The sequence below is a fragment of the Crocuta crocuta genome, unplaced genomic scaffold, assembly GCF_008692635.1.
Source record: "Crocuta crocuta isolate KB4526 unplaced genomic scaffold, BGI_CrCroc_1.0 scaffold119, whole genome shotgun sequence".
NCBI classification, from domain to species: Eukaryota; Metazoa; Chordata; class Mammalia; order Carnivora; family Hyaenidae; genus Crocuta; species Crocuta crocuta.
The window spans coordinates 2,148,629-2,171,939 of record NW_027551562.1 but is presented as its reverse complement, the minus strand read 5'-3'; the positions used below and the strand labels follow the sequence as shown (position 1 = coordinate 2,171,939).

General features: G+C 51.1%; 1 protein-coding gene across 1 annotated transcript in view; it reads left to right on the top strand.

Annotated features, from left to right (window-relative positions):
• Positions 1–8,224: 8,224 nt before the first annotated feature.
• OC90 (otoconin 90) overlaps positions 8,225–23,311 on the top strand; it is a 28,434-nt gene continuing 13,347 nt past the window's right edge. The window contains exons 1-7 of the mRNA XM_077750032.1: positions 8,225–8,270; positions 14,117–14,182; positions 15,489–15,545; positions 17,512–17,686; positions 20,521–20,633; positions 22,109–22,237; positions 22,387–22,428. Coding sequence (XP_077606158.1) covers positions 8,225–8,270; positions 14,117–14,182; positions 15,489–15,545; positions 17,512–17,686; positions 20,521–20,633; positions 22,109–22,237; positions 22,387–22,428 — 628 coding nt within the window. The remainder of the gene's footprint in view (positions 8,271–14,116; positions 14,183–15,488; positions 15,546–17,511; positions 17,687–20,520; positions 20,634–22,108; positions 22,238–22,386; positions 22,429–23,311) is intronic.

The window sequence follows — 23,311 nt, the reverse complement described above, 5'->3', positions numbered from 1 at the left end:
ACTTTCCTGCTGTTGAGGTCTTGTCTTGATTTCTCATCTGCGGGTCCCACTGTGTTTGGGGCTCTCAGGTTCCATGACTCACTAACAGGATTCACAGAGCTAGGACAGCTTTCATACTCATATTTACTTATTACAGCAAAGGGCTAGAGATCGAAGTCAGCAAAGGTCAAAGGTACAGAATACAGGGCTGGGGAGAGCCAGGACATCAGCTTCCAGTTGTGCTCTCTGGTAAAGCTGAACGGGCAGCATGTAATCCTTCAAGCAATGACATGTGACATGTAGGGAGTATCATTGCCCAGAAAAGCTCATCTGAGCCATGGAGTCCAGGTTTTAATTGGGGATCAGCCTATATGCATGAAGCACCTGCACTGGCTGGCCTCACTTACTCAGCCTCCAGGCTCTCCACGGGTCAAGCCGACACAGCATGACCCAAGAACCCCGCCATAAATTCTGTTGTTACATTGGACTATCTGGTGTGACCCAAGGCCCCACTTGTCGGGCAAGGGTTCACAGGTTAACTCCCAGGAGCTGTTCAAGGGCTGGACTTCTCTTTGGAAGATGCAGGGACCAAATGCTGTAGCCCCTCTGAGTCAACCCTTTCCCACGCACCCACGGGCTAAGGTGTCCCTTTATCGGTTCAGGTCTCTTTAACTTTCCCCAAGGCTGCAGTAGCTCCAAACGCCCCTGTGAAGGCCAAGTCCCCATGCAAAGCATTATGGAGTAGACATGCTCTTTCCAACGGCCCCGTGTGGATCCCATCGTCCCTCACTGTTCTGCCTGGAGCTCTCGCTCTAGTCTCTCACGTTAGCACCCTGCCTGGGCATTAGTGTCCCACCCTCAGTGACCCATTCCTGCCCTGTGGTGAGAAAAGTCACTCCATTCACAGTCCACGTAGAAACGATTTCCTTCCATCGGTAGACACTCGAGTGCCCTTGCTCTGATGACCTGTGAACACCAAGGCTCTTAGAAAGGTACAGCTTGAACTTTGGGGAGAGAAGCAGCCAGACACTTCCCTCCTCTGATCACACACAGCAAGATTTATTTTTAACCTCTAGAACACTTGAGAGGCCCTCAAAGTTATGCAGATTTCAAGCTCATGAACTACACCTGCTGTCACGACTCTGGGGGCCTGCAAAGGGCCCCCTCCTTTGCAAAGCTGAGGAAGACACAGTAAATCTGCTGGGGCAAAGGGACCCGACCTGGGTAGGAACCAAGAAATGAGCATGATTCAGCAGGTGTGGGTTAATCTGACCAGACCCCATCAAATGGATAAAGTTGATATTCTTAACCAAAGATCTTGGGCAGGAAAGGCTCCCAGAGGTTCCCTCAAAGAGTAATTTATCATCAGAGAAGGTGGGACTGATGACTTGGTCCCAATGCCCTGGCTCTTCTTTTGGGGGGGAGCCGGGGTGTGCCCAGCCATCCCACATCTTGGGGATTATGACTGAACATGACTAACATTTAAAGTTTATTTATTTTGGGAAAGAGGGAGAGCACGCAAGCAGTGGTGGGGCAGAGAAAGAGGGAGAGAGAGAGAATCCTAAGCAGGCTCCGCAGTAATAGTGGGGCTTGAACTCACAAACCATGAGATCATGATATGAGCCAAAATCAAGAGTCAGACACTTAGCTGACTGAGCCACCCAGGTGCCCCATGAGCATAACTTAGAAAAGCCCACGTGTATGGCCCTTGCAGGGATCTGAACTTGCAGCAAAGACAAAGGCTCAGAGGACCACACAGGACCAATTTTCTAGGGTCACACCCTCTGCCACAACAGCAGCGATGACAGGAGCAAAGCAAGACCCCCGAGCAAACTGACCAGAGCCTAGAGCCCATGGCCTCTTCGAGGCTAAGAGGAGGTTTGAACCCCCCCACCCTGAGTTGAATAAGTCCTGATTTGGGGGATGCTTAGGGCAATGAGGAGGCTTGGGAGGGTGCTGCCACACTAGAGTTCTTAATAACTTGTGCATATATGGCCACCAAGTGTTCACTGATGAGATAAAAAAGATGGGACCCTTCCTGTCTGCCAGCTGATGAGGAGTTACAGGTTTGTAACGTCAGTAATATCACGAAGCAGGATTCTTTCCAGAGGCAAAGGCGCAGGTGCATTTCTGTCTGTTTCATTCACACCCAAGCAAACTCGTATTCGTGAGTACAGGCTCAACAGGCCAGAGACAGGGAAGGGGTGAAGGGAAGGGGAGGGAAGGGGAAGGGAGGAATCTCGGCACTGAGCTCTGCAGCCTATCAACTTAAGACTGTAGAGTCAAGGCGTCTTCTGTGCTGGTGGGAAAGGATTGGGGTGGCTTCATTCATCGTCAGGGCTACTGAGACACTGAACAGTAACCAATGATCTATAAACAAATCTTCAAGGCCCAAGAGCAACTCATGATCTGCAGAAGCCCTCCGGTGGGTTCCGCCAAGGCACAGCCCCCCAGAGTCAATCGTCAGACGAGCCCCTGGGCCCCAGCAGCCAGTGTTAGGTGAGCAGCTCGAAGGGCTCTCACTGGGCTAACCTGTCCCCCGAGAATGATCCCATCACCATGAGCTCGGGCAGACACTCTCTCTGCGACACGGGCTGCCTGGCCTGGGAAGCGGAGTCCCTGCCATCGTGACCATCCTGAGAGCAGGGTTAGCCAGGGTCAGCTGCTGTGGAGCTGTCGTGGAAACAAAAATCCCATAAAAACATAGGCGGCACATAAGAGGGCTCAATAAAGTCTCGTTCTCCTTCTTAAGGGGGGTTATCCCCACGAGATGTCCGCGAGATGCCCGGGAGAGCCACATCCCAGCAGCCACAGGTCACTGTCCCACTGAGGAGGCAGGGCTGGTATTCGATCCTAGCATGTCTGATTAGAAAGCCCCATCTCACCCCACCCCACAGCCGGGGCAGGAAACCCTTTAAGGAAAGAGGTATCACATTCCCAGGCTGTGAGGCCAGGAACATATAAGAAGAACCCTCCCCACCTCCCGCCCCCCGCCCCCAGAGATGCTCTTGCTGGAGAATTAACTAGACGAGACAAAGCCAGCCCTTCTTTTGCAGGAGAGCCCATGTGACTTTCGTCAGTCTCTCATCCCCAGAGTCCCCCTGGTGACCCCAAGACACAATCCCTGGGCCTCCAGGCCTGGCAGGTGAGGTGCGGGGTGGGGAACAGGGGAGCCATTGTTCTCTGAGCAGAGCCTGGGTCTCCTCCGGGGCCTGAGATGGGCCTCTTAATATGGGGCCTCACCTGCTCCACGCATAGTTATGATGTCCCCCTCCCCCTCAGAGGCCTCCCACCTGCCAACCTGCTCGGAAAGCTGTCCGCTCCCTGTGAGGAGCAGGGAGGAGGGACCACGTGACTAAGGGTCTTCCCTTGGGGTATAAAGGACTCAGTCACCATCTTGTTCAAAGTCGAGCATCGTGCACCCAACTGCTTCTAAGTGGGACCTTCAAGGTACGCACTGCCTTTCTCCTGAGGGGTAGGGAGCCCGCAAGGGCGGGAGGAAGGGACGGAGAGAAAAGGAAGAGGGGGCTGTGGGGGGAGGGAGAAATGGATGGCAGAAGGCGGGGGAAGGGGGAGCTCACCAGGGGTGCCCAGGACGTAGCTAGGCAGCAGTCACTCGGAGCCCTTGTACGTGCAAGGAGATGCAATACCAGAGCGGCAGAGCCTGCTGAAGGCGCCTGGGGAAACCGCGGCACGCCGGTGAGGGTCGTGCAAACCTGTGTGCGCCCGCGTGGAAAGGTAGTGATCATTAGTTACCAGCCTGCCTTGCTGAGCCCTTGGTCCATGCCAGGCACGGTGCCCCATGCCCCTCATGATGCCCGGATGAAGAACCACCTTACCGGCATTTGAGTGCCCAGGAAAACGAACTCCGAGCAGCTTCAGGGCCTGGATCAGGGCGCTCAGTATGTATCAGGCCGAGCCCACCCCAGGCCTGGCCAGCTAGAAAGGCCTTGGTCTTAGTCACTTCCCAGGGTGCCTTGGAATAGGTCATCAGGAGACAACTTGGCAAGCCAGGACCCAAGGCAAGGGAGCCCTCATTTCCCCAAGGACAGCAAGCGGTCACTGTCAGCCCTGGAGGCGTCCTTGGGTAAATGAGGAAGAGGCAGCCCTTCCTGGAGGAGGACAGAGCCCCACACCCAAGGCATGTGGCTTGGCCAACGGAGGGCTGCTGATTTCAGCAGTGGCCCTGCCCCATCCCATCAGCACAACGAATGTGCATGCCCCACATTCGGGTCCCCCTCCCCGTGGCTCAGGGCTGAGCGTGTGCGTCACCTCTGGCTGGCACTCGGGTTTCCCTTGCTTGGCTCTCAGCTTGCGAGTGTCAACCGCAGGGTCACACCACGCTCCAGCCAGTGGCTGGCTGCTCTGAGGGCCTCCCAAGCAGGTGTTACTGGAAGTCATGACAGCAGTGCCATGAATGATTGCAAGGCTGCCTGTCTGGGATCCCATGATCAGGATGGCAGTGTTGGGTGGGTGACACACGTGGAACAAAGATGTACTGAGTATTGTGACTGGTGCTGGCATCCCTGCAGCAGTGACGCTTGGCAAAGGTAACCATGGCCTCACTGGCCCTCTGTGAGCCTCAGGTCCCTGCATGGAAAGTGAGGCGAGGGGCGCCTCAGTAGGTTGAGTGTCTGACGTCGGCTCAGATCATGATCTCATGGTTCGTGGGTTTGATCCCCCAGTAGGGCTCTGTGCTGACAGCCCAGAGCCTGTTCTGGATCCTCTGTCCCTCTCTCTCTGCCCCTCCCCTGCTGGCTCTCTCTTTTAAAAATAAGTAAAACATTTGAAAAAAAGAAAGAAAGAAAGAAAGAAAGAAAGAAAGAAAGAAAGAAAGAAAGAAAGAAAGAAAGAAAGAAAGAAAGAAAGAAAGAAAGAAAGAAAGAAAGAAAGAAAGTGGGGCATGTGCTAGTCAAAGTCCTTATGTGCCCGTCTAAGGCGCATGCTTGGCAGGGTGCCTGACACAAAGAATGACCCAGTAATGGAAGGTAGTGTTTAAAGGAATGAGGTCCACGGGGTGCCCGGCTGGCTGAGTCAGAGCATGTGCCTCTGGATCTCAAGACCATGAGTTCAAGCCCACCCCCCTCACCATTGGGAGTAGAGCCTACTTAAAAATAAATAAATAAATAAAGGGATAAGGTCCTAAAGTTTATAACTTACTTTGCTTCTAATTGTGGTAAAATACACACAACCTCAATTTACCACTTTAACCATTTTTAAGCGCAGAGCTCAGTAGTGTTAAGTAGCTTCACACTGCCATGCGACCATCACTGCCATCTGTCTCCAGAACTTTCTCGCCTTCCCCACCTGAAACCCTGTGCCCAGTAAACAACGACTCCCTATCCTCCCTCCCTCCTTTAAAAAAACACATCAGGACTAAGTCGAGATTTGGTCTGTAATAAGGTCACTTTTGCTCCATTCCATTCTAACAAACACGTTTGAAAATCCCGTAGGGGTATTTGTAATTCCAATAAGCATCAGCCGCGGCCTGTCTTCTCTGAGCGTGGGGACAGCCCAAGGGAATTGCCTCCCGGAAGTGAGTGCCATCGGAACAGAAGAGCAGCGTCCACTGCACGAAACTGACCACTTGCCTTCATTTCATCAGATGGGGGAAAGGGGGGCTCACACAGGGCAGAGAGGCCTTTATTGTAAGAGTTACTCATTCTGGAGCCCTCCCTGTGGGCTGGACACAGCGGCTGTAATTCCTAACGTTTCCGAGCCACCTATCTCCGTCAGACACCGTTGTGGGTGTCCCGAGTGGATGAGCTTATCCAGCCTCACAATAGCCTCAGAAGTAGTACTGTCATTGTGATGCGCTCTGGAGCTGGCAAGTGGGACATTTTGACTGTAAGGTGCCAGTCTCAGGGGCTCAGTGATCTCATCTGTAAAATGAGTTTGAACAAGATGAATCCAATGCCTGCTCCAAGCTCAGACTGTAGCAAGATTCTCACCCAGAGAATCGTGACGCCAAGGCTTTTTTTTTTTCTCCCCAGGAAACAACTTTATTTGTGCCGGCACGGCTCAGTTGGGTCAGTACCCAAGGAACTGAGCCCAGAACGCCACGTGGCATCGTTTGTTACATATGTTCTACTTCCTTGTCTCCCATATATAGTAACACACAAACATGCCGTCTGATTAAGTGGTCTCAGGTTACAAGGTTGTGAGGGATGTCGTCCTGTGTGCATATAGCCAGGTGGCCTTGAGGACTCTTTTTTTTTCTTTCCTTAGGGAGGGGGCCCTAGCACAAGACCTCATAGCTCCTTGTGGTGGCAGGGATAGCAAATGTACTGGGTGATGGCATCAGCCTCAGTCTTGAGGGTATGACTTCAGTGGGTATAACTTTCCAGAATGCCTTCCACCGTTCACCCACGGAGTTTCCTCCTGGAGACCTCCCAGGCCTCCTCCTGAAGTTTCAGTCTGGTTTCTTGGCCTTGACAAGGACCATTCAGGTCCAAATCACCGCAGAACGATCAGAGAGCTGGTCTATCCTGTAACGCTAACCTGGTGTAGGAATTTGTGTGGCTACAGAAGGTTAAAGCAGTGCATTCTGTCCATCAGATCATAACCAGAGTCTTTTTTTTTTTTTAATGTTTTATTTATTTCTAGGAGAGAGAGAGAGAGAGAGTGAGCAGGGGAGGGTCAGAGAGAGAGGGAGTCACAGACCGAAACAGGCTCCAGGCTCTGAGCTGGCAGTCAGCACAGAGCCGGACACGGGGCCTGAACCCACGAACCGTGAGATCATGACCTAAGCGAAAGTCGGACGCTTAACTGACTAAGCCACCCAGGCACCCCAGATCATAACCAGAGTCTTAGAAGATGATTGAGCTGAGTGGACATCTCCAAGGACTCACATTCTGCCCTCTGCACTTGTTCAACAAACATTTATTCTGTAGCCACTAGAGGCTATGCCCAGCCCCGGGGCAGGTCCACAGAGTAAGGATCCTATGACCAACAAACATTTTCTCCTTTGGGACACCTTCAACGAAACGAATCCCTGCCCACAAGGCAGAGTGGCCCACCATGGCCCTGGGTCCATTCGCAGGGCCACCAGGACATGGTCTCTGGGAGAACAAACTGTAGAAAGGGCTCCTTCCTCCAGGTTGATGCAGCCCTGCAGAGGGCAAACCAAACTTGGGAGTTGAGCACTGGCTGCATTTCAGCCCCTGTGTGCCCCTCAGTGCAACACCTTTGCACACTACGCAACATGTACAACCTTGTCCAGCAGCCATGTGGGTGCCTCTGGGGTAGCATGATTACACTGCATTATCATACTCTGTTCTATGCATAAGTCAACCATCCGACATTCTTTAAAGAGTTACATTCCCAGGGAGCTAAAACTATTCTAAAATCCCTCTGCTCTTTAAGGTCTTTCCTTCCCCAGTAAATACATGGTTGACCTGTTTGACCACACTAAGTGCCTACTGAGGTAATATTTGCTGAGTTGCTCAGATCACAGGGTGGTATGATTGAAATGCGGTCAGTTCTTGGAATCTGCCCCCTTGCCACGACCCTTCATGGCAGTCCCTGAAGCATTGTCTCTTGCTAGGACAGCAACCAAATATTCAAATTGCTCAGAAGCCATAGGAAAGGAAGGAAGAAAGATGGAGGCCCCCAACCCTTACGCCGAGGAAAGCACTGTTTGTTAGCGGGCAGCACCACCATGTGGTTGCCAAATGTATTCCTATGTCAAGTGATGGTAGGAAGGTTCAAAGTCAGACTGCTGAAGGTATCTACTGAAGGTATATTGGGCTATAGCCCAATGTATGGGTTCTTTACAGTTCCGTCTACAAAGTCGAACTATAGCACTGTCCAACTGCCTCCCTTCCCCATTATTCTGTGAACAACTCTCAGGTAAGGAGTGATTTTCCCTCACTTTGCATTCTGGGATCCTTGCGATGTGCCCAATGCACATTAATAAAAGACCATGGGGAAAATGAATAAATGAGACCAGATCTGGGGGCCTCAAGGAGCCCTGGTGAAGTTTCCATTTTACAGAGGGATGAGCTGAATCTCAGATAGAGAAGGTGATCTCCTGAATGTCATGAGTCAACGCTGGTTAGTGGCGAAGCTGGGACAGAAACCCTTCTGGGGCTTTCTCTGACTACCTCAATGCGCTATGGGACAAAGAGCTCATGGGCGTTGGTATTTCCCAGGATTCCGACAGCATACTCATCACATGCCGCCTACTTCTCTCCCAGGAGGCTGTTCCATTGGATTCCTCAGCCCCATCCTCTGCCCTTAAACTATGATCTTGTTTTTCCTGCTGAGTATGCTGATGACCCCTCACGGTGGTGAGTAATGGTATTTTTCGCCGAATATTCTGGCTTGCTATATAATGAATATGAGCACTGGGGAGTGTTGTCAAATGTCATCTGATTTGCTTATTACTACTTTTATCCCCTTGCCTAGAAGGGATGGAAATCAAGCAGTAATGACAAGCTACAGGTTTCATTCAGCTGATGTTTTGAGGACCTTGCCCGGGACACGAAGTGGGACGGGCCATGAGGGGGAGATCCAGGGAGAGCAGAAAGCAGAGTGACCACTTGGCAACCCTTCCTCCCCTTGATGGGACATCTCCTCTTGCCTTTGCTCACCAGCCGCTGTCCCGTGTTTCGCGGGTTTCCTCGGAGTGTGTCAGTCTTCTTGACATGGGGTAGGGTGCACCTCTGTGTAGGTGTGTCTGCTGCAAAGGCAAACACTTCCACCCCGCACTGGGGGGGTCCCACACCACCAAGCTTAAAGGCAGTCACTTCAAGTTCATGCGAAGTCGTGGTGACGAACCTGAGCCTTCTGACTCCCTCCTACTTTCTTTCTTGTTTGCACATCGGTGCAGCTGTTCAGATCCCTCAACTTACTTCTTTCTTTCCTTTTCCTTTCCTTCATTTTCTCCTTTCCCTCCAAGTTCAGGTACACTTGGGACTAACAGGCTGAGCCTCCCTCTTTAAGTTTCCCTTCCAAACACGATCGTGATGGTGTCCACATTATTGATAATTTATCCTGACCATGACCCGAGCTAGTCAACTCGCAGAGATCTGCATGTTCCCCGGAAATTGGTGAGCACCAGTTACATACAGGGAAAAGGACTCCAAATCTCTCCTTCAGGTCTGGCTGCTCCCCAGCTGTGCCCCAGAGCTTCCCTGCAAGACAGGGGGGACACCCACTTCTAGAAGTTGATGGGCTCCTATTGATTATTTAGCTCCTTCTTGGATGACTTTTTTCCTCATTAAAACCATTTTTGTCATGATGCGGGTCCCCAGGCCCAGCGCAGCCAGGACTGGTGTGCCAGTGGTCTACCTTTACCAAGACCCCAACTGTCTTGATCAAATTGCAACTATGGCCTTGACTTCCTTCAATTTTTATGATAAAGCTATGAAATACTCTACAGCTTTTCAATCTCTTCCCTATCCTTTAAAATGAGATCACACTCAGGGCGCCTGGGTGGCTCAGTCAGTTAAGTGTCTGACTTCAGCTGAGGTCATGGTCTTTTGGCTCTTGGGTTTGAACCCCACATCGGGCTCTGTGCTGACAGCTCAGAGCCTGGAGCCTCCTTCAGATTCTGTGTCTCCCTGTCTCTCTGCCCCTCTCCCTCTCACACTCTGTCTCTCTCCCACTCTCAAAAATAAATAAACATTTAAAAAACTAAATGTTTTTTAGTAAGTTGGGGTGCCTGGGTTGCTCAGTCAGTTAAGTGTCTGACTCTTGGTTCTCAGGGTTTGTGAGATCAAGCCCCGCATCGAGCTCGCACTGACAGCACAGAACCCGCTTGAGATTCTCTCTCCCTCTCTCTCTGCCCCTCCCCCTCTCAAAATAAACATTTTAAAAAATAAAATAAAATGAGATCTCACCCTCCAAAACCCATTCTTCTGATTTTTCAAACTTACCTTCTTTTCTAACTAATCTTTTCCTCTTCCAAAACGATGGATTTCCCTTTGATCAAAATTACCCCTTCAACACCCCCCAGACACATATTACATGTTTTCTTTAAATGTTTTATTTCTCTATAAAATTGGGCCATTAAACATTTTCTTAGCTGTCCCTCTTGCTTTGTTTCTCTTTCCACTTACTTAACTGCTACATTGTGATAATAAAAATGGTAATGGTCTCCTGTGATTATAAACTGTTAGGAACGTTTGTACATTTGTCCTGGGAGATTTTATTCTCAGATACAGATGCCTAGAGTTTGAAAATTAGTGAGACGCCTGGTTAAGCTTCTGACTTTGGCTCAGGTCATGATCTTATGGTTCATGGGTTCGAGCCCCATGTCGGGCTCTATGTTGACAGCTCAGAGACTGGAGTCTGCGTCAGATTCTGTGTCTCCCTCTCTCTCTGCCCCTCCTCCATTCACACACTCTCTCTCTCAAAACATTTTAAAAAATTAATAAATAAATAAACATTAAAAAATTAGAGTCATAGTTGGGGCACTTGGGTGGCTCAATGGGTTGAGTGTTCAACTTCGTCTCCAGTCATGACCTCATGGTTTGTGAGTTCAAGCTCCGCGTTGGGTTCTGTGCTGACAGCTCGGAGCCTGGAGCCTGCTTCAGATTCTGTGTCTCCTTCTCTCTCTCTCCCTCTCTGTCCCTTCCCCACTGCACTCTGTCTCTCTCTCAAAAATCAATAAACATTAAAAATTTTTTTTAAATTAGAGCCATAGAAAGTTAAAGCACAAACATATACACACACGTGTGGATTTAAATGTCCCGTACCTGCAGCTGTGACTTTGCAGGGGGAGTGTGTGACCACCAGGGAGATAATGCTGCCCCCCAACAAAGTCACCAAGTCTTGGTCCAGGTGCTGTGTAGGGAAAGGTCTATTTTCTTTGTTTTGTTTTGCTTTGATTTTCAATTTTTTTAAGTTTATTATTCAGGCGCCTTCTCAAAGCTGCGCCCCCAGTGCTGTCTGACTCCACTTTCGAGGCAAAGTTCTAGGGTGCATGGACGATGTGGAGGGTGTCTGTGCATTTCCAGGGCTCTCTCTCTGGGGTGTCTCCTACCCCCTGTGGCAGGAGTGAAAGCGGCCTCCTCAGCACGTCCAGGGCCAGGCTGCCCTCTCCCTTCTCTGCATTGATTGCTGGCTCATGACTTCCAAGTACAAGTATTGTCTGGTGGGAGGGTGGTCAGGTCTGTTAGGAGAGAGAGAATCCCTGGAACCTTCTATGTCAGGGAGCTCTGCATTGGCCCACACCACACAGCAGAATTGGTGCCCATCCCCCAGAGCCTGTGGGGAGGGCGCTGGGCAAGGGTAGGTTCATGCATTCCTGAGGCATCTTCTGGGCAGAACAAGTCATCCTGTGAAATACCGCTCAAAACCACCAACAGTCTTCATCCTTTCACTCTAGAGAGGCCATCTCCTAATTCTGCTTAAAGGTTACCAGGCTAGGAGTCTATGATTCCAGTGGCCATCACTCATTGACTGAGAAAGTTGACCATCTGATGGCATGATTCAACCACCAGATGCTCCTTCGTCCATTACAGAGACACCCGCTGAACCGTGGTTACATCTGTCCGCGTTCTTACCCTCAGTGAGCTCCTACTTTGGTGGAGGAAACAACCACAAAAACAGATCGTTGCACCACAGGCTCATAAGGGCAGCGGGAGAAGAGTGTCCCAGCATTACAGGAGCCAGGGAAGGTGTCCCTAACCCGGCCCAGTCTGGGGGTCGGGTAGGCCTTCTGGAACTCTGAATGGAATGTGAACATGTAAGAGCCGGTAACACAGAAGGGAGCAGGCACCCCGCGGCTCAGGGCACCACACGTGAGGGGGGCACGCATGCTGGTGAGCACTTCTCCGCGAGCAGACCACCTCCACCCGCCAGAACACCGAGGAGGTACCAATGAGCGAACGATCGAGCACCAGGCAATACTTTACTGTTGCCGCATCAGTGGGCAGCAGATATTCTTAGCCGTTGGCTGGTGTGCTAATTAAATCGTTTCCGAGGCAATTACACCAAATGCGGAATGTGCCAGAGCAATCCCGTGGGCTCTGCGGTAGGACTCACCTGGAGCCGAAGGAAGTCCTGAGTCCCCGCCGGGTCTGGATGTCTTCCCCGGGCAGCTCATGGCTCTGGGGCTGCAGGGAGTGCCCCTCGGTGGGACCATCCATCCGTGTTTAATAGAAGTTTGGAGGTCTGGAAAGGAGGCTCCTGGCCACAGCCACAGAGAACATCCTGCTGGGAGGGAGGCCGTTGCTGGGGCGGGTTCCTCATGCTGAGGGGCTGGGGCACCGTGCAAGGAAGCGAGGCTGCGTCCCCTACAACCCATCCCTGCAGGGCCCAGCAGCGGGCCCCCTGACTGGGCCCCCAGGGTTTATAGATGTGGAAGGCTGCTCTCCCACAGACAGGCGCCTGCTAACGATGTCCGCGTCCCCGGAATAAGTCCACGGTGGTGATGATGAGGTTGACGAGGAAGGTAAGGTCCAAGCCATGCACACCATTTGTTAGTATGGAGGGGAGAGGGATCAGGGGTGGAAGGAGTTGTTCATAATGGTAATAATAGTCATAATAATGATGAATGGCTGGCATTACGTTCGAGCATCCACAGTACATCTGCCAGTGACCCCTTTTTCCAGTCTTCACAACGCTTCTCCGGTCCACGCTGTCAGCGTTTGCAGATCCGAGTTCATCTAATATCACACCATTGCTCCAACCCCTCCAGATTCTCCATAGAACCCCTGCTTCATAATGAATGTTCAGGGCCTCTGAGGAGACAGCCGAGGCTGGGAAAAGGCCAAGTCCAATCGGCTCCCTGCCTGAATAGCTCACGCAATTCAAAAGTTGCATTCCTTTACCGTGTCTCCACTACAGATAAATGCTGGGTCCGGGGCTGAATCTCAGGGTGCATAGACCCCTGACAGTCATTGGTCATTTTGCTCGCCGATAGTGGCGGGAGGCCCTGTCCTTGATTAGAAGCTCCCTGGGGGTGGGGTCCTTTCCTTGCTTGTTCTTATTTCCAATTTTTCATCTCAAGGGACTCCAAACAAACATGCAATCTAGATTAAAATGGTATGCTTTGTATACAACAAGAGCTTCAAGATGAGTCCCCAAACCTCTCCAAATTCTGCTAGAATGCCATTCATTTTCGTTTTCATTTTCTTTTTTTTATTTCGGGAGCAGAATTGAGTGATTCATCACTCACATGTAACACCCAGTGCTCACCCCAGCAAGTTGCCCTCCTTACTGCCCATCCCCCATTTAGCCCATCCCCCACCCAACACCCCGCCAGCAACCCTCAGTTCGTTCTCTGTATTTAAGCGTCTCTTTGGGTTTGCCTCCTCTCTCTTTTTATCTTATTTTTCCTTCCCTTCCCCAATGTTCATCTGTTTTGTTCCTTAAATTCCACATATGAGTAATCCTATGATATTTATTTTTCTCTGACTGATTTATTTTGCTTGACATAATACTCTCTGGCTTCACCCACATTGTTGCAAATGGCAAGATTTTGTTCTTTATCATCGCTCAGTAGTATTCCATTATATATATATACCACATCTTCTTTATCTGTTCATCAGTTGATAGACATTTGGGCTCTTTCTATAATTTGGCTATTGTCGATAGCGCTGCTATAAACATTGGGGTGCACGTGTCCCTTCGAATCAGCATTTTCGTATCCTTTGGATGAATACCTGGTAGTGCAATTGTTGGGTCATAGGACAGTTCTAGTTTTCATTTGTTGAGGAACCTCCATACTGGTTTCCAGAGTGGCCACACCAGTTTGCACTCCCTCCAGCAGTGAAATAGGGTTCCTCTTTCTCCACATCCTCGCCGGCATCTGTTGTTGCCTGAGTTGTTAATGTCAGCCATGCTGACAGGCGTGAGGTTTTGATTTGTATTTTCCTGATGATGAGTGACGTTGAGCATCTTTTCATGTGTCTGTTAGTCGTCTGGGTGTCTTCTTTGCAAAAGTGTCTGTTCGTGTCCTTTGCCCATCAGAAGGCCATTCTTAAGGCCAACAAATGTGAAATGCTAGGGCCACTGTATTTTCATGAATAGCTACCACAGTGACCCTGCACAGCGCAGGTCCTAGAGAAATATACGTAGAATTGAATTACCCACATCCTCTCACCCCCTTGCCTTCTGGCTGCCCCTCCCGGCAAGCGGGCGGTGACAATGCACCTGCTAACGTTCCTGTCTTCCTCGATTATAGGGGGCCACCCTCTGGACACCCCACACCTTCCACGGGAGCTGCCTCCAGGACTCTCAAAAACTATCAGTAAGGATTTTTGAACTTTTTTTTTTTAAAAGGAAAGACCTAGCTGGGTAGAAAGTTGTCTGGGATACTGGCAGAGAAGATGGCCCTTTCTAAATATACCACTTACTGCTGTGGTTCCTATAGGCACCCTGATTCAAACAGGGCTCAAAAGTCCCTCCACAGTCTCCCCTGATGTCTGACCCACCATGGTTCTCTCTTTGGAGACAAAGTACTAAAACTCCCACCCGAAGATAAGGGTCAGCTGCAAGGGGGACAGGAGATGGAACCAAATGGGCTGATCCATGGGGGTTATATGGTCACAGTATTTTAGCTTCAGACTGAGTTCTGAGACTCCTAGAAGGCAAGGCAAAAAGGGGAAGACAATGTATTCCAGTGCTCAACCCATAAGAAGGTAGGATCCATAACTGGTTTGGGGGGAAGGGGAAGTTTTCCTGGTGATTGAGGGTAAAGATTTCTCAGATGGGCTCTTAGCTGGGTACCACTGAAGGACATAATGCATAGTGAACCAGCTGGTCACAGTAGCCCCGACTTCAGGGTTCATTTCCAACCGTTCAGGGAGGTGAGCCGAGTCAAACAAGTTATTTGTGCATGAGCCCATGCAAGCGAAGTGATCAGTCCCACCCAGACCCAAATGACAACCTGGCCCCTCTCTAAATGCCATAAACCCCCCGGTAGGTGCGATGCCTGGCCCAGGGAGAAGTTGTAATAGATATGTAGACTCACAGCACACACTTGGCACTTGGAGAGCACAAGGCCAGGAAACCCCATGTGCCATCAGGCCATGACAGCCATTTCTGTCCAGCTAGAGCAGCCCGGGTGATGTGCACATCAGTCCAGGAGTCCCAAGGTAACAGCTCAGATACAAAGGGAATGGGGCTCACGGAGTAGCACCCACAGGACCTGCCCTGGCCTGGAAGCCTTAGTCTCTAGTAGAATTAGTATCTCTAGTAACAATGTCATAGGTATCATTTCTAAAATGCCCAGAAAAGACAAGCTCAGTTGCAAGAGTCATCACACGGAGGGGGTCCCCACCCAGTGCCTCAGTCCCCACTAGGTATTTTAGCTCACCCAGGGTCCCTGCCCGTCCAGACACACCTCCTCCCCCAGGGGCAAGGTTGCTTAGTAACACACTTCCATTTCATCTTATCAGGTCTCCATGGTAACCTGCTCCGAAAGTTAGTCCGAGGTCAAATTCATCCTTAGAGAAAGAGAAAGGGCCTTGCTTCCTCTTCCCACGGACGGGGCAGGGCGAGGAGGCAGGGCAGCGGAAGGGCTCTCTGACTTGTTTTCTCTGCTTTCCACTTAGATCTCACCTCCTTCCATGGGGTGTTTAAAAATGTGGAAAGCGTGGCCGACATTTTTGGTAAGTTAAATGCCAAATTGCTTCCACCCACCAGGTGTCAGGGCACGGGGTGCTCTCTGTTCTCTGGGCTCCCTCGCTCCCACTCCTCCTGCCAGCCCTGAACCATGCGACCCGGGTTCTGACAAGAGTAGTGTGTCTTGCATTGCGGGGTGAGTCACCGGATCGCAAGGTGCCTGCATAGCCTTGACTTTGCTAGTCCTGACCACTCCACAGCCCGGGGAGGGAGGTGGGAAGAGAATGGTGTCCCTGTTGCCCAGGTTCGGAATCGAGCCTAAGGGCGGTATGTGACGTGCCAGGTCCTGCTCTGAGTCCAGAGCTTATTTATTGGACTTTCTCTCCCCAACTAACAAATACGCATGAAGCCCAAGGATTTCAAAGAGTGTCAAGTGCTCCTCTTATCGATTATGTTATCTATCCCATGACTATCAATTGCCGGACACCGTGATGGTTCGCACCACTGCTTTCTGAAAGTACCCCCGAAATAAGACTATCCTGTGATTGCCAGGAGTGAGAAGCTCTGAACTGGCCTCGGTTAGACCACGTGGGCGAAGGACTGCACTGGAAACGTGCATGTGGGTCAGTGCAGGCGCCCGCTAAGTTTTTGAGTGACAATGCATATTTAAACACACACACACACACACACACACACACACACACACACGAACTTTGGAGTAGCTTTTTCCTTCAGTATAGAATCATTTCTCCGGTTTCTGACTAGGCTGTGTGGACAGAAACCATGGGAAAGGAAGTTGGAATATGGTTGGAAAAACTCGAACAGGCTTGGAGGAACTAGTCCTCACAGGCTACTTGTGGACCTTCCCAAGCTCTCACGTGTGACCTGGTGCATTAGAATCAGGGCTGTGGGGTCCCATACCCCCTTTGGCACTTAAGGGTCCTGCAGTCAGAAAGGCAGAGAGTGGGGAGGGTGGGTGTGCCGCTCAAGGTCCAAAGCCCGGAAATTGGTCTCTTGCCAATTTTACTTGCAGGAACATTCTTGTTTAGGGCAAGTCATTGGTTGCTGGTTGATACCTCGGGCGTATCTCCCACCTTCAGTTTCTTTACCTATGAAACAGAAGTGACAAAGTGGCATCTGTCTTGCAGGATTAACGAGAAGTTTATGGGGTGATGGACCAAGTGAATGCTTTCTAAAGCGTGACTCACTGTCACTCTTCACTATTGTGCTGTTAAAGCACATAGCACAGTTTCTGCCACATAATAGGGGCCCCCAAATTATTAGGGTCTGTATCCTTTCTCTTCCTGCACTGGATTACCCTTGTCTAGGGTCATGCCTGTATCATTTGGGATCCACTCAGTTGACTCATAGTGACTTAAATAACAAAGGCATTTAATCATCTCACAGAAGCTGCCTGAAAGCACCAGACAGATGTCGGAGGTATCAGCAGGTCTTAGAGACCCATTCTCTCTCCATCACCATAGCTAGGCATGCTGGCTTTTCAATATTGAGCTTGGGGCCTCATGGTGGCAATGTGGTTGCGTAGCCTCAGCCAACAGATCCTTACCCATATTCAAGGAAGGAGAAAGGTGTAGATCAAAAGGATGTCTTCCATGCCTTTGTTCTTTATTCTGAAGGAAACAATTCCCCCAGTCTAACAGACTTCCCTTTAAGGTGTTTTGGCCAGATCGAGGTCACGTGCTCAACCCCAGGCCACTCACTGTAACGGAAGCTGGGATGATTAGCGTGACCAGCCCAGAATGAGCAGGAAATGTCCGCAGGGATTTGGGGAGGAAGCTCACCTTCCCTGAGTGTCTTTCAGCTTTGTAGGTATGGAAGGAGGGTTACATGACTTGGGGGCAACCAAGGGGGACCACAGGTCCCCTCCATTGTCCGGTATAATCCTAAGCATACAGTAGGTGCTCAGTAGGATGCCGAGGTACAGGAAGTCCCGGGCACAGGGGCTCCTTCCCGGACCCTGGTTCCCAGCGGCCGGCTGCCCCCTCCCCGCAGACTGCCTGGGCTCCCACTTCACCTGGCTGCAGGCCGTCTTCACCAACTTCCCCGCGCTCCTCCACTTCGTGAATGGTCTGAGGTGTGTGGCGGGTCTCTGCCCCCGGGACTTCGAGGACTACGGCTGTGGCTGCAGGTTTGAGATGGAAGGGTCACCGGTGGACGAGTCTGACAGGTGAGCAGCACCCAGAGGGGGCCCTCGGAGGCCTGGCTGGCGCTTGGGAAAGCGTTCGGGAGGCGTCTTAATTCTCTGCTGCAGAGACACTGGTTTTCTCATCCTTCAATCGCAATGTAACCGGTGGCCTTCTCGCCCCGGGAAGTGGTCACGGTCCTGGATCCGTCGCCTGTGCAAAGCGTCAGTGTGGGGACTCTCCGAGTTGGGTCCACCTGTATCAGAGCCACCGGGAGGTTTGCTAAAAGGCAGATTCCTAGGACCCTTCCCAGAGCGACCGACTCAGACTGCGTTTAGCTAGAACCCGGGGGTCCGGATTTTAAACAAGCTTCCCAAGTGACTCTCAAGCATGAGAGAGAGATTCTTTATTCAGAAGAGTCCTGGCCACCAGCGGTCAAGGGACTACAGAGGCGTCTATTTAATTTCCCACAACCAAGCTCCCATAACATACGGACACTCTGCTTAATACAGCAGAATCCTAGGGGCGCCTGGGAGGCTCAGTCGGTTAAGCGTCCGACTCTTGATTTTGGCTCAGGTCTTGATCTCACAGTTGGTGAGATCGAGCCCCACGTCAGGCTTTCCACTTACTCAGGGAGCCTGCTTGGGATTCCCTCTCTCCGTGTCTCTGTCCGTCCCCCGCTCTAGCTCGCTCTCTTAAAATATATAAATAAACATTTAACACGTATATAGACAGAATCCTATCCCTGCTTCAAAGATGTAAACAGCTAGGGGGGACAGAGAGAAGGTACGAGGGGCCGATAAAAATGTGTGCCCTCCCTACGCACAAGGGGAGGGGGGAGTGAGTCATCCACTTTCCCACATCAGATTAGGAAGAAACTTTAAAATCTTAGATGCTTCAGGTGTTGGCAAGGACTTGGCAAAAGTGTACCGGCGGCGGGAGGGGCAGAGGGAAAATTCGGTGGAAACCGCGTGCGAGGCCTCTTACCTGTGGCCCCGTGATTCCGGCTCTCAGCTCTGTACTGACAGAGCCGTAGCAGGGGGAGTAGTAGCGGTACTGACAGAGAGGTACTCGTGGGAGTAGTAGCGGTACTGACAGAGCCGCACCAGTGGGAGTAGTAGCGGTACTGACAGAGCCGCACCAGTGGGAGTAGTAGCGGTACTGACAGAGCTGCACTAGTGGGAGTAGTAGCAGTAATCCCAGCCAGCGTGATGCAGCAGCCGCGGTATAAAATCGGGAAACTGCACCCACTTTTACCTGTACTCCGGGACCCATGTCCCCACCTCACTGGTGTGCACCTGTGCCCAAAGCCAGCACGAGGGAGCGCGTGCCCTCATCGGGGGGGGGAAGGACTCCCCCTTGGAGAAGCCGACAGCCCATTGTCTGCCTGGGGTTCCCCGTGAGGACACCCTGTTTGGACGCCCTGTCCCCAAGGCACAGCACAACCTCCATGCTCCGCAGACCTGTGCTTCCTGTCCCACACCTGCCACGCGGGACAGCGCGTGCACACGGCCTGTCTCCCGCTCTGCTCCACCAACTCTAAGAGGGGGTCTGCACCATGTCGTTTCTTTGCACTCCCAGCATGGACGACAGCACTGGGCACCTAGTAGGAGCTCAGCAAATTAACTCCAATTGCTTTTCAGAGATTAAAAATAAGTAATTACATGAAAAGTGAAGTATCCTTGATGGATCAGGAATAACAGGTTTGGAATTAAGCACTAGATCTCTCTCATTGCCACACCTCCAAGAGAGGATAGAAGTTGCCTCTGCATCAGAAGGGCATCTTCAGGGCTTTGGGACCAGGAGCGAACTGACTCCCGGAACCAGCTCATTGACCTCCAGAAACAAAGAGGCTGATCCCGAGTGCGGCAAAATTCCTGGACCATTTCTGAGAGTATATTTTCCTTTCAGGTTCTCCATGACTGTTTCCTCTAATTGTTACAATACATTGTCAAGCTAGAAGTCAAAGAAATGAAGCAGTAATTCACCACTCTCTGAATGATGGATGCACTGACGGCCCCAAACTGGTGGAATGAAGGGCCACACCCAATTTCAATGACTTTACACAGTTCGGTTGATGGGGGTGGGGATTTCCAAACTCCCGGAGGACGGGCTTTTTCTACTTTGAACCTTCATAGCAGATACTGAGAATAATTGCTACCATTTATTGAGTGCCCACCTCATGGTAGGATCTATAGAATTTTTTAAATTTTTATATTATTTTTAAAGTTTATTTATTTTGGGGGGCGTAGGAGGACTAGAGAGATAAGGAGAGAGAGAGACAGAGGGAGAGAGAGAGAATCCCAAGCAGGCTCTGCATTGTCAATGCAGAGCATGATGTAGGGCTTGAACTCACGAACCATGAGATCATGAACTGAGCTGAAAGCAAGAGCTAGACCCTTAACCATCCTTAACCGGCTGAGCCACCCAGGCACCCCTATATAGATGTTTCTTGAATCCCCCAAATTCTTAGGTTAGGTAGTTTGAGAAATTTAGTAGCTTTCCCAAGGCTATGAGCTGCCTGTGTATTTTCTCTTCTTTACATTGGTCTCCAGTGACCTCCTGTGTGTACTACAAAAGCCTCCTGACTCCCTTTTTACTGTCGGCTTCACTCTGTGATTGACTTTGACCTTGGCAAGTTACTGAGCCCTACGCATCTCAGTCTCCATGTATATATAAATGCTCATAATGGTAATAGCCCCTGCTGCACAGGTAATATAACTCAAGTGTGTGCGTGCGTGCACGTGTATGCACGTGTGTGTGCACGAGAGCACTATGGAACCACCACTGCCAGGAATCATCCAGAGATACAACAACTGCAGACTCCCCTCTTAACCCCCCTCCGCACTCTCACCTTGACCTCCCCCACCCATCACAGCTGCTGCTTCCAGCATCGCAGGTGCTACGAGGAAGCTGCGGAGATGGACTGTCTCCAGGACCCTGCCAAGCTCGGCACAGATATCGACTGTGTCAGCAAGAGGATCACGTGCGGTAAGCGTGTCCAGGTGTCTCAGGGGGCCAGGCTGAGAAATGGCAGCTCAGGAATCCAGGCCAGGGCCAGACCACGGGCTCCCAGGGTCCCCTCTCATCATCACTGCCACTGCTGACATCATCAGCTCTACTCAGAGCCTCACGAGGGCTGGATCGATGGCATCTGTACCTTACGTGGAGTAGAGGAATAACAAATGCTTCTTGAGATGAAAGAATCATGGATCAGCAGGTTTTGTGATTTATGATTTTATGCGGTAGCAATCCCGGGAGCCTGGGAAGGCAGGTGGTTTGCAGCTTACACGTTGTGTGATGTTGGAGCCTCGCAAAACCACTCAGAACCTCTACACGGGGAGGAGAAAACTTGCTTCAGGGATGTGTTACAAAAATTGAGTTAAACAATGCTTCAGTGCAAAACGATGTTACATTTGTTAAATGTAAACAGTGCTCCGTGTGAAACAGGTAACATGATGACTGGCCTATGTTAAGAAGTCAGCGATGTAAGTGTAAGAGCCAGTGATGGACGAGTTAGGGTTGTAGTTGCTGCTGAGTCGGTTCAAATCTCAGTGCTCCTCCCTATTCACCGTGTCACTCCAGGGATTTTATTTCACGTCTCTGGGTGATCCTGGCAGAGGAATTAGAATAGGCAAAGGCATAGAGGGGAGAGGAGCACGGCACCTTGGGGGCAGTATGTTGGAGCCGTTCTTGATGAGCACCTATTATGTGTCATAGGCTTTAGACCCAGCAGATGTGATCGTCCTCAGAATCTTATGAGATGGACTCATGTTTCACAGTTTTCAAATAAGGACAAGGAAGCTCAGAGAAATTAAATAACTTGCCCAAAGTCACACAAGCTGCGAAGTAGCAGAGTCAGGGTTTGAACCCAGATTCAACTGATCCCAGCGTCCAGGTAGCAAAGACTGGCTGAAGTATGGCACATCAGGAAAGGAGCATAAATCACTATGCAGTGAACATGGAAAACAGCGTTCATTCATTCATTCATTCACTCATTCAGCAGATGCATACTGAGCACCTAACTACACACCTACACTAAGTGCAAGAGGGTGAGGAAGGAGGAAGGAGGTGAGCTCCAAGAAGGAACGGAAGCAGCAGGTTTTACATTGATTGGAAAGTTGCCGGAAAGTTCCGAACCCCCAGAAAGACATGGTTTGCCCTGAGTCTTGAAAGGCTTGTTCTGTCTCCTCAATGAGGGCAGCCAAGGCCGCAGGTTTGCGGCGGCACTGACAGAGCCCAGGCACGAGTGGAGGTGGGGACGTGTGGTCACACTCTAAACAGGTTGAAAGTAGAAGCCCGACCGTTGGGGGTGAGGGTGACAGAGGAGGGGCCACAGCACCATCTCGGGCCCGCCCAGCTGATGCTCACACAGCCAACATGGTGAGAGCAAGACACCCGTAGGAGGAGCTCCTGGGATTCCCAATGACGTCTTCCAATCTGCTCTGCCCTTGCTCTGTGCACAGAGTCCAGGGACCCTTGCGAGCACCTGCTGTGTACCTGCGACAAGGTTGCCATAGAGTGCTTGGCTCAGTCCAGCATCAACTCTTCCCTGAACCTTCTGGATGCTTCCTTCTGTCTGGCTCAGCCTCCAGGTGGGAATGACGGGGCCCCTCATTGGTGGTGGGGCTGACGGGCTGGGGAGGGAGCTGCTATGTGTGCCTTCAGATGCAAGTCCGGCACCTTCTGATCGTCCCCAAATGCACACTGCTCTGAACAGGCTTCCCAATGTGTTTCTTTCCAGAGATGCCCAGCGCCCGAGAGCTGACGACGCTTCTGCCCCAAGGTAAGGCCTTCTAGGGAAGCTGCTCCTTGGCCCACAGGGGCCGGGCCACAGCTGGAGCTAGTGGATACACCCCCAACCCTGGGCCTGCCTGAGTGACCCAGGGCACTAGAGATGTCCCTACCTCCCTCTGCCCAGGAGACACCATTACTGCTGACAAACCCAGTTCAAACATCCAACAGCAAATGGCCCTCATGCAAACCATGTTCTTTGCTATACGGACAGGTGTGCATTTAATCCAGTTAAGGCATAGACCCCAGGTCCTTTCTCTCTCGCTCTAGAGTTGGGGCCCGGGTGTACATGGAGGGCAGGACAGGGGCCAGTGCTCTGACGGAAAAAGGCTCCTCTTGGCTGGGTGAGCTTCCGGCCGCTGGGGCCTTCCGAGAGCAGACCAGCTTTCTCCCTCCTCTGCCCTCCAGAACTTGCCGCAGAAAGGGCAGCCTGGGCCCGGATAGGGGTCCCTTGAAGGGGAGGCTATTTCTTGTGTCCCTCCTTTTAAGACACGGTGGGCTCTTAAATAATAATCTGCCTGCTCAAATAAGCAAGTGTTAATTCCTACTCCAAAACATGCATCTTAGGGGAAACGGAGTTCTGCCTGGTATTCCTTGTTCACCAAAGTTCGCACGATCTCTTGGTCCTCAAACCGTGGGTACCGGGGGACAGGAAGTTCGAGGTGCGCTTTGGCAGAGCACCCCTCCTTTCCTGGGGCTGGGGTCTCCCTCCCAGTCCTGCAGTTAAGCATCCGACTTTGACTCGGGTCAAAGTCGGATGCTTCGGATTGTGTGTCGAATTCAGATTCTCTTTATTTATTTATTTATTTTTAATGTTTTTTATTTATTTCTAGGAGAGAGAGAGAGAGACAGTGTAAGCAGGGGAGGGTCAGAGA